Source organism: Gracilinanus agilis, chromosome 1, assembly GCF_016433145.1.
Source record: "Gracilinanus agilis isolate LMUSP501 chromosome 1, AgileGrace, whole genome shotgun sequence".
NCBI classification, from domain to species: domain Eukaryota; kingdom Metazoa; phylum Chordata; class Mammalia; order Didelphimorphia; family Didelphidae; genus Gracilinanus; species Gracilinanus agilis.
This window is the reverse complement of record NC_058130.1, coordinates 742,618,590-742,630,310: the sequence shown is the minus strand read 5'-3', so window position 1 is coordinate 742,630,310 and position 11,721 is coordinate 742,618,590. Positions and strand designations below refer to the sequence as shown.

General features: G+C 38.6%; 1 protein-coding gene across 2 annotated transcripts; it reads right to left on the bottom strand.

Moving 5' to 3' along the window:
• Positions 1 to 9,948: 9,948 nt before the first annotated feature.
• LOC123232312 (myosin regulatory light polypeptide 9-like) lies at positions 9,949 to 10,507 on the bottom strand. 2 transcript variants are annotated; one of them, XM_044658723.1, is made up of 2 exons: positions 10,303 to 10,507; positions 9,949 to 10,140 (listed from the first exon to the last, which is right to left on the bottom strand). In XM_044658723.1, exons 1-2 carry the CDS (start codon positions 10,483 to 10,485, stop codon positions 9,967 to 9,969), a joined length of 357 nt encoding a protein of 118 aa, XP_044514658.1. In that variant the 5' UTR covers positions 10,486 to 10,507; the 3' UTR covers positions 9,949 to 9,966. The 2 variants fall into 2 exon arrangements, with proteins under 2 accessions (XP_044514658.1, XP_044514657.1); XM_044658722.1 differs by having other exon boundaries at positions 9,949 to 10,507.
• Between the last annotated feature and the right edge of the window lie 1,214 nt (positions 10,508 to 11,721).

Below are 11,721 nucleotides of genomic sequence, written 5' to 3'. Positions count from 1 at the left end.
TCCTCCTCCCACCCCACTCTGGTAGACAACACACAATTTCACTGGATTTTACAAGTGTCATTGATCAAGATCTATTTCCATATTATTGATTTTTGCATTAGGGTGATCATTTAGAGTCTACATCCCCAATCATTTCCCCATTGACCCATTCACCACCAACTCTTACAAACTTTTGCAACCACAAGCAAGTGGCCTTCTCTCTGAACCTCAGTTTCCTTATCTGTAAGTTCTGAATAATGATATTGGCAAGGAGTTATTGACAGGAGCAAATAAGATGAAGTATCCAAAAATGTTTAGTAAATCTTAAGACTTTACACAAATGCCAACTACTTAGTATTCTTATTATTGTAATAATAATGATAGCTAATATTTATATCACACTTACTGTGTGCTAGACATCATGCTATGTGTTTTACAGTTATTATCTCATTTGATCTTCACAAAAATCCTGGGGAGTAGGTAATTATCCCCACTTTATAGCTGAGGAAACTGAGGCAGACAAAAGTTAAGTAATACTACAAATAGGAACTAACTTTTATATAGCACTTATTATGTGCGAGGCACTGTGCTGGCTGTTTTATAATTATTATCTCATTTGATCCTTCCAACAACCTTAGGATATTTAGAATATATGGGAATATTATTAGGATATATTAGGATCATTAGGATTTTATGGGATATTATTATCCCCTTTTTACAGATGATGAAACTGAAGGGAAAAGAGTTAAGTGACTTGCCCAGGGTCATACAACCAATAAGTGACTGAGGTTGGATTTGAACTCATCTCCCTGATTCCTGGCCTGGTGCTCTATACACTTTGTCACATAGCTGTCCCTTATAATGGTTTGTTGCAGTTGCTGTTAGAATGACCACTGCTATCATTATTACAATTGCTATGATTTATCTCATTCTCTTTGTTCGATAAAGTTTAGAGAGAAGACGGTTCTAGAATGGGTCAATCGCTAGCAATCATTTTTTATATTTATTGTTCTACTAGACTATTATAAATGTGGGGAAAATAATTGCTTTTTTATGCTCTAAGTTCATTTTCTGAAAACATCCATAGAATAGATCCAAGGGGATCTATGAAGGTGACTTGTCCTTCATCTTCTCCTCAGATGGATTTAATTTCATCTTTGTCATCTTCATCACCATTATTTTGTTCTGCGATGAGAAAAGTTTGATTGAATTCAACGAACATTAATTAAGCACTTATTAGATGCCAAACACCATGGTAGGGTCTTATCTTCCTCTAAGGCTGCTATCTGGTGGGACTGTGGCTTAGATTAATAAGGCTCTCCAAAAGGTACAAAGACAAATTCAAAGAAACCAAATCAAATAGGATGATTTAGAGAAGCCAGTTTTCAAGTGTGGCCCAGGAACCTCTGAGGGCAGACTTTCTCAGGGAGAAAAGAAAAATGTATATAGGACCCACTATCAACTTTACTTTGCAGTAACATTTTCTCCATCATTTTCTTAAGTCTACATGATCAACAAGGCAATAAATCAAGCCCTTATTTGTAGTGTTTGCCAACTTCTGAGGCGGAAAATGCTCACATGGAAAATTTAACAATCAGGCTCACATTCAAATTTGTTCGTGCACGCACCTGCTGGGGGTCCTCGAGATCCTTTCAGGGGATCCACAATGTCAAAATTATTTTCATAATGAGATGTTTTCATTTCCCATACGGCAAATATCCATAGACATAACCCATATAAACAAAAGCTCTTTGGGGTCCTCAATCATTTTTTTAACCCTTACCTTCCCTCTTAGAATCAATATTGTGTATTGCTTCTAAGGCAAAAGCATGAAGGGATAGGCAATGAGGATTAAGTGACTTGCCCAGGGTCACTCAGCTTGGAAACATCCAAGGACAGTTTTGAACCCAGGGTCTCCCATTTCTAAGCCTGATTCTCAATTCACTGAGCCACCTAGCTGACCCCATTCTCAATCATTTTTAAGAGTAAAAGGGCATCTAAAAAGTTTGAGAACTACTGATGTAGAAAACATAACAAAATTGTCATTCTTGGGTCTAAAATACAAGAGAAGTAGAGGATAAGGGAGTGTTTTCAAGGTCATAGTTTTGAAATATGTGAGTCAAAATGCAAAAGCCTCACTCTAATAGCACATTTTCCTTAGATAAGAAATGGGTTGCCTTCTTAGGTAGTGAGTTCCCCATCAACTGGTTCTCCCAAGTCACTGCTTGATGACCAGAGAGTTATAGAATTTTAAAGTTGGAAAGGGTTTCAGAAGCCATCTAGTTCAATTCATAACTAAAAATGAGTCTTTAGTGCAATAGTCATCTAGTCTTTGCCAGATCTCCAAAGGAAAAAGGGAGAATGGGTATCCCACTACCTCCCAAGACAACCCATTCTTCATTTTATTGCTCTAATTTTTATGAAGCTTTTTCCTTGCATCAAACCTAAATTTGTCTTTTTAAATCTTCTACCCTTCCACCTACTCCTTCCCCCTCAGGACCAAACAAAACAAATCTTCTCCCTCTTCCATGAGACAACACTTTGAATACTTGAAGGCAATCTTCATCTCCTAGCTGAGATCTTCTCTGCACTTGTCATGTGTGTGTGGCAGAGAAGATTCCTGCTTGGATGGGTCTCTGTCATTCTCTCCATCTCAGAGATTCTCTGACTTTAGGTCTCTGGCTAGTTCATGCACTCGAAGTTAACTTAGCTTCTCGGTTTTTAAATGGCCATATTTGTATTCATTCGAAATCGTCTGCTTTGGCAGATGTTAGCACAGCAAATCATCATTGTCTGATTCTTCTCTTTTTAAAGATAATTACAGTCTGGATCCAAAAAACAGTGCCCCAGTGAGGTCCTGGAGCCTGGCAATCTCAGACACAAAATGCACCATAACTGGCCCACTGTGAGTCTCAATAGATGGCAGTGCCCAGCCACGGAACCTCGTCTATTTTTAGTACAAAGTGGTTGGGAGTCATCAAATGTTCGAGAATAGCTTACTCCCAGAAGAGATCAATGGTTGTTTATTTACTGAAGCAGAATTTCACAAGCCCAGCAGCAAGGTAGGATTGTAGAAAGATGGTTGGATTTAGAATGAGAAAACTTATGTTTTAATCTCAGCTCTGCAATTTACTCCCTGTGACCTAGGGCGAATTGTTTAACATCTCTAGGTCTTGGTTCTCTCATTTATCAATTGAAGGGAGTGAGATTAGATGACCGCTGACCCCTTCCAGCTCGAAATCTTACAGCATGTATTATTGTCATATAAAGAAAAGAAATAATGATAAACAAAAACTAGCATCTATGTGGAACTTGAAGGTTTGTAAAGCACCTTTCCAAATATCATCTCATTTGATCCTCACAACAACCCTGGGAGGTAGATGCTAATATTATCCCCATTTTACAGATGTGGAAACTTAGGAAGACATGGATGAAGTGGATGCCTACTTGGCATCTTGTCTAGAGTCTTGTCTTGAATACCAGGTGTTAATCACCACCAGGGGAATATGGCAAAGGTCTGACCATCCAATGATCTATCTCCTGTGCAAAGGAAGACAGAGCTCCTTAGAGAGCCGAGGAGACCAAAAGGGGCAGAGAATAACACCAGCAGACAGAGAAAAGGAGAGAATAATTGACCACTGCAGGCAGGAAGCATCTCCAGACTGAGTCCAAGAATGGCCCACAGCAAAACTTCAATCAATGTACTAATTTGAAATCTGCATAATAGGTATAATATTTACACTTTCTACCAAAAGGGATCATCATAAGGAAAGTGAGTTACAAACTTTGAAGTGCTGTATAAACCAGAGTTATTATTTATAGTCTTCTCTGAGACGCCTCCCCCCACTCCTTTGTAGAAAAAGCTTATGCTGGGAAGAGATCACTGGTATGGAACAATGAATAAAATGGAAGATTTTGGTTAAGGTATTGATCCGTTTTGCTGAACTTTTTGTCTTCCTCTTTTACTTTAAAAAAAGAAATCTTTGTTGTAAGAGATGGCCCTCCAGAAGAAGGAAAGGACAGGGACACAAGGGAAATATATCAATAAAAAGCTATTTTAAAAAAATCTTCTCTGGCTAAGGTACCCAATATTGAGAACTCGTGTCCTGACTCTTTCTTTTCTTTTCTTTTTTTAAATGTTACTTTCCATCTTAGAACCAATAAGTGCTTAGCAATGGGGGGCATCTTCTAGACAATGGAGGTTAAGTGACTTACCCAGGGTCACACAGTTAGAAAGTTTCTGCCACCAGATTTGAACCCAAGACCTCCTGTCTCCAGGTTTGACTCTCTAGCCACCTACCTGCCCCCTACCTCCCCTGAACTTTTCCAATAGCCATAAATCTAGAGCTGGAAGGGATCTCAGAAGACATTTAGTCCACAACCACCCCTCAACCAAGGTCTCATGGGCAATAAACAACAGAGCTGGAATTTGAATTTGACTCTGAAACCACTGATCTTTCTTCTTTTATTAACCAGTTGCCTTCTTGACAAGAACACATTCGAGGTTTCATTTGAATACATCATTGCCTAACTGAAGCAAAATTATTCTTAATTTAGATATTAAAAAACAAACCCACGCTGCCTTTAAAAAAGTGCCAAAGCAAAGTTCTAAAAATTAATTAGCCCACTCATACCAATTGTTTTTTATCTGGGTGCCTCGGTGGTTGTCACTGTTCATTAAAAATTGATGGAACTTACTGTGGTTGGTACCCCATCTTTGAAACTTGTTTTTCCAGGTTATTCTGAGAACCTTCTGCAGTGAGTTTTAAGACCAGGGTCCCACCCACAGAAGACTGGACTAAATTTCCATAATTATGATCTAAACAATCTTGTTCCCAGCCCCTCTACTTGGGCATCCATCCCTCTACCCCCATGCTCTCTCTTGTGCTCTCTCTTCTTGTCTCCACGTTCTTCCTTAGTGACTTTACCAGCTTCACTCTCACCTCTGTAGAGAAAGTCTTTCCACATTTAAAATCATAGTATTTCTCCTGAGTACCACTAACAGCCTGTTGGACATCTTGACCCAGATATCCTGTAGGCATCTCCATCTCAGGATGTCCAAAGTAGAAATCACTCTCTTCTAAACAAACTGATCCATTTCCCAAACTCCTTTATTTCTGCCAAAGGCTTCATTTCTGTAAACAGTTTTAGTATCTTTCATTCTACTCCAGAATTTCCCTTTAGCTTCCCTGCCTTATTTTCTCAGAAATATTCCAGACCCAAAAATGTCAATATATTCAAAGGCCACCATTCACCTCATCTGCCAAATTCATAACACTGGCATTTTCAGCTCTTCATTTTTCTTATTTTTTTTCTTTTTAAGAAATCCTTACCTTCTGTCTTAGAATCTATACTAAGTATTAGTTCCAAGGTGGAAGAGTGGTTAGGGGCTAGACAATTGGGGTTAAGAGTCTTGCCCAGGGTCACCCAGCTAGGAATTGTCTGAGACCAGGTTTGAACCCAGGATCTCCTGTCCCAAGACGTAGATCTCTAGCCACTGAGCTACCTAGTTTTCCCTTCATTTTTTTTATCTCTCATACCACAGATCCATTTGATCATCAACTCTTGCCATTTTTTTTTACCACAATATCTTTTATATCCTATCCCTTCTCTCAACTCACAAAGCTACCAGCTTCATTGAGGCTCTCGTCATCCCTCATCTAGGTTGTCTTAATGGCCTACTAATTGGACTCTTGGCCAACAGATAGAACACTGGACCTAGACTCAGGAAGATCTAAGTTCAAATCCAGCTTCAGGATCTAAGTCCAAATCCAGATTCACATGTTTTTTATCTGTGTGACTCTAAGCAACTCTAAGACTCTAAGAAGTCTTAACTTCTGTTTGCCTTAATTTCCTCAACTATAAGATGGAGTAATAATTATAATAATCTACCTCCCAGCATTGCCATGAGTGTAAAATAATATTTTAATTTATTTAACACAGTACATAGTAGGAGCTTAACAAATGCGTGTTTTCTCCCTTCCTCCCTCTCTTAACACTTAACCTATCAGAGATACTTGATCTCAGGTCTTGTCAACACTCTGTCGGCTATGTTATATTGTGTCTCCCTTAACAGTAGCTTCCTAAAATGTGGTACTCACAATAATACAAAACATTCTTTGCATTCCCAGGACTTAACATGGTGCCTGGAAAATAGTAGGTACTTATAAATGCTAATTTTTGTTTGATTTACTCCCTCCTTTTCTTTCTTCCATTTCTCTAAGATTATCTCCAATTTATTCTATATCTTCCTTTGTGCATAGTAATTGTATTTGTACATTTTCTCTGCCATTAGATTGTAAGCCCCTTGAGGAGACGTACTCTTGTTTATCTTTCTTTATACCCCTAGTGCTCAGCACAAAAGAGGTGCTTTATAAATGCATCATGAAGATGATGATGATGAAGGGCGGGGTACTCCAGAACTACCCTGACAAGGACAGACTACAAGTGGACCAGTACTGGTATTACACCTGTGTTAATGCAGCCCCAGAGCACATTCACTCTCTTGGCTGCTGGATTACTGTATTGAAGCTTATTGACTTTGCAATCATCAAGATCTTCTGATCTTTCTCAAATTGCTACCAAGTCAAATACCCCTTATTTTGTAATTGTGAAATTGATTTCTTAGACTATAAGAATTTACCTTTTTTCCTTTATGAAATACAAGTCCCCACAGGGAAACAGATGGCCTCCAAACTCCTGACTTGACTGTTCTCATAATTATTTGGCAGTCAAAGACTCCTAAAACAACATCAGAGAACAACACTGGGGACAATCACAGACTCCTGCAATAGATCTCTTGCCCCCGTCTGGTGTTTAAATATTTTCTCCAATTATGTGGTTGCCAAAATGTAAGAGTGAAAATTATGAGACTGGCCATAAATTAATCATTTTATTAATCAAAAGTAATAGGGGAAAACAGAAAAAGTAGGAGAGAGGTATAAAATAAACTTTCTTTATTGCTCCATTTAGCTTGATTTTCTGTAGCCACTATTAGGGACCACTCGCCATGCTCAAAAAAGAAGTTCAGTCAGCAACAAACATGGAAGAGAAGAGAGTGAAATTTATTCTTGCCTCAGTTTATCAAACCTTTTTTTCTTCACCCACTAAATCTCACATGTCATGTCTTAGAAGCCAACTATGGCTTTCTATTTGCCTGCATCAACCAGTGGGGCAGTCCAGGGGGCAGTGAAGGGGACATTGCCCTGCCCCGTTTCATGAACTCTTGACTCTTTTGCTGCCGTTTTTCAGCTGCCATTCTATCCTCATGACTCAAGTCACGCAATGATTTCCTCCACACAAAAGAGTTTAGGCTCACTGCAGTTAGTCTACAGGAGTTGGCAACATCTGTGTGACCCCAGAACAGGGTAGAGAAGGGTAAATCTCCTTCACACAATGATGAAAAAGGCTGCCCACCTTCATAGAAGGAATTGAAAGAGTCTAAATGCAGATTGAAGCATACCATTTTTCACTTTATATCCTTCATGAATTTTTTTCTTATATAACTGATATGTGTCTTCTCTCACATCATGATGAACATGGAATTATGTATTGCATGCTGGAACATATATAACCTATATCATATTGCCTGCCATGTTGGGGAAGGAGGAGATGAAGTAGGGAGAGGTTGAGAACATAATCACAAAAAATATCAGAAAATTATATCTACATGTAATGGGAAATGAGAGAGAGAGAGAGAGAGAGAGAGAGAGACAGAGAGAGAGACAGAGAGACAGAGAGACAGAGAGACAGAGAGACAGAGAGACAGAGAGAGAAAAGGAAAGAGAGAAAGGAGGAAGGAAAGGGAGAAAAAGAGAGAGAAGGAGAGAGGGAGGAAAGGTAGAAGGAAGGAAGGAAGGAAGGAAGGAAGGAAGGAAGGAAGGAAGGAAGGAAGGAAGGAAGGAAGAAAGAAAGAAAGGAAGGAAGGAAGGAAGGAAGGAAGGATGCTTTGATTTGCATTCAGATTTCATCAGTTCTTTCTCAAGAGGTAGATAGCATTTTCATCATAAGTCTTTCAGAATTGTCTTGGATCATAATGTTAAAAGAAGTGAAGTCATTCGCTTTTGATCATCATACAATATTGCCTTTACTATGTATACTGTTCTGGTTCCGCTCATTTCACTCTGCTACTTATTGCCTATGTGATCTTGGGGGATTGGACTAATTGGTCAATTCTGCTTTATAAGAAATCCTCCTCTTTGGTGAATTTTTGTGCCTCTTTTACCATTTAGCCTATTCTGGGTTTTGATGTGTTATTCTCTTTAATAATTTGTGCCACTTTTTGCCAAGCTATTAACTCTTTTTACATTATTTTCTTACATCACTCTCATATCTTTTTCCAGTTTTTTCCTCTACCTCTCTTATTTGCTTCTTTAAATACTTTTTTATCTCTTCCAGGAATTGGGGTCAAGGGAAGGAGCCTGAGACCAAATTCACATTTTCTTTGATACTTTGCATGTAGTTGTTTTGACTTTATCATCTTCTGAATTTGTTTTGATTTTCCCTGACATCATAGCAATTTTCTGTGGTCAGGGTTCTTTTTGTTGTTGTTGTTGTTTGTTCATTTTTTCCAGCTTATTTCTTGACTTTTTTTTTCTTCTAAGAAATAAATTTATTTCATGACTGCAAAAGTTTAAAGCAAAATTTATGAGTATACAAAGATGCCTGTTTGCCTCATACTTACTGGCTTAAAAGAATCCTCATTTTATCAAAATACAAATATTTGTGCTTAAATAGAACACATCGGTGGTATATGTAACATGCCAACTTAAATTATGAAGCAATGTCCCTAAAAAACAAATTGTGGTTTATTTTAAGTAACAAATATGCAGGACTATGTTATACCTTACAGTATGCCAGAGCCAAAAAAATAACTGGGATATGTATTTTATTCAGTGTATTAGAGATGAAGAAAGGACCATGTAAGGTCTAGGATTCATTACATAATTCAGTGCAATGTTTTGTGCAGTATTTGATAAAATGTAATACACCTTTAAAGGCTTTTATTCTCAAAAGGCACAGATATTTCAAAATAGGCAATGGAAAGGCATAATTTGGAATTAAAGCTACCCAAGTACTACAAAATTAACAATGCAAATATGGATCAAAAATAGAAGAGAGCAATGGAATCCTGCTCATACAAAGGAGGTTATGGCACTTGTTTAATTCTTGGTGATTCAATGGTTAGTTTTATTAGTATTCAGGACACTATTAGGCACTGGGAATAAAGATAGAATGGAGGTAGATAGAAAGCAAAGGATGATGGGAAAACAAGTAGATAACTCCCATTTTTTCTACCGTTTACTTCATTTATAGTCTCTGGAAATAGTAAAAGGGACTAAACAAATGCCCAAGCTTCCATCAACTGATGAGGTTGGTGAGCTACAGGTTTTGAACAAGTACTTCATCTCAGAAGTGTTTTTAATCTTATGTAAGAATAAAGAATAGAGGAGTTAACACTGCTTCCTGAGGAAGAAATTTCTGATTTCCTGAATAGGCTGCAACTTNGAGTTAACACTGCTTCCTGAGGAAGAAATTTCTGATTTCCTGAATAGGCTGCAACTTAAAAGTGTTTGGCCCTTATGTTTAAAATACTACAATTTTTAAATTTCAGACATTACTGAAATATAACTAATGCCTATGTTTTGTGGAAATACTTTGTTCACAATCTTTATTTTAAAAGTATTTAATACAAAAAATGTAAAAAAATCCAGCTAAACCAGAAATTGAGATTTTTCCCCCCCATTTAGGCTTTCACAAGTCAATGATCATTTCTCCAATTCTATTTTACTTCAGCTTAAAAAAGTGATAACCCCACCTTTTTTCCAGTCTGATTACAGAGGTGCAAGTGTGCCCCAAATGGCTTGGAATAAATACAATGAGAGGCAAAAGCTGTAAAACTGAGTGCATGCAAACTGTTCTATCAGAAAGTCTCAGAAATAAAAAAAGTGAAAACAAGAACTGTTGGCATGAATTTGACATTTCCTTTTAGTCATCTTTGTCTTTTGCTCCATGTTTAAGAATGCGTGTGAACTCAATATAATTGAAATTTCCCTTTTTGTCAATAGGTGCTTCTCTATACAGCTCATCTACTTCTTCATCTGTGAATCTGTCTCCCATTGTTGTCAGTAATTCTCTCAAGTAATCTTCTTGAATAGTTCCAGTAGCTTCTTCATCAAAGCAAGCAAAAGCATTTCTGATGACATCTTCTGGATCAGTTCCATTTAACTTTTCCCCAAACATTGTGAGGAACATGGTAAAATTTATAGGACCTGGAGCTTCATTCATCATGGCATCTAGGTACTCATCAGTTGGATTCTTTCCTAAGGAAGCAAGCATGTCATGTAAATCTTCCTTGTCAATGAAACCATCTCTGTTCTGATCAATCATATTGAAGGCCTCTTTGAATTCCTGAATTTGTGATTGATCAAACATAGCAAATACATTTGAAGTTGCGCGCTGAGGGCGCTTCTTGGTGGTCTTTGTCTTTGCCTTTTTGCTTGACATGGTTGACTGATAAATCCTTCTGCGGCTGAGAACCCGAGAACAATGGTGGCGACAAACAACTACTGGTGCGCTTGAAGGCGGAGGCAACTCTCTACAATATGCAAAACTCAATTTAGCTCTAGACGGTCCAGGAAGCAGCCGATGTCCCAAGCCTTATTTCTTGACTTTTAATTTTATTTTACAGTTGGGCTCTGTTCCTTGGAGTGGAGAGATAGCACTGTCTCAAGCTTCCAAGGTGGTATGATCTAAAGACATGTGTGGTCACTGCTCTCCAGAGCTATGCTTTGGTCTGTGAGTGACGACAAGCACTTTTTCTGCCCTGGAACTGTGACCAGGGTCCTTGATCCTGCCAGCGCTCCTCCTCACTCTGAGTCTGCAATCCAAAACCATATATGGGAATGGCAATGCAAAAGAGTCCTGAACCTAGGACCAGAAAAACGTTCCCTGTAATCTCCTTCTGGTCAGTTGTTTGACTCCTGCATGACCTGTGGGCTGAGAACTCCAGAAGCTGCTAGTGCCTATTCATCCTCAAAATCTGCTGCTGTCTTGTAGGGACAGAGCCTGCACAGAGCTGCACTCCATTCTCATCCCAGTGAGACAGATCTTTCTTGCTGACCTTCTAAGTGTGTCTTTGGATGGAAAATTATTTCACGCTATATTTTTATTTGGTTTGTTACTCCAGAATTTGTTTTGAGATGTTATTTTTAAATGGTTTAGAGGGGAATTGGGGAAAGTCCAGGCAAGTCCCTGACTTAACTACGCCACTTCGGCTCTCCTCTTCCCACCTGCTTGGAACCTTTCATATATATTTTTTTCACTTTCCTATAAACTACAATCCCTCTTTTGGAAAGGTTAAGTAGATCCAACCAGAGCAAACAGCACAGAAGTCCATGAAAAGATGACTACAATGCCTATTGGGTCTCTGGTTCATAGCCTCTGCTGAGCTCTTCCATCTCTACATTCATTGCCAACTCCTATCCCTAGTGCACAGCCCCATCTGAGCTCCTCTACCCTATGTTTGCTGCTGACACCAGGTTTGTTTAAGTCTTTGCTGCCAAAAATGCCTGGTTGGACTGAATGCTGTTGCTTTTCAGCTGGCTATGCAGACACAACATGATCCCCAGTGGTAAGTGTGCCCAGAAAGAAATAGCTCATAATGCTTAGACAGAGAGGAATTGGAGAGGAAATTATTTCAGATGCTGACTCAGAGTGCTGTGATGGGGAAAAGGGAGCCTG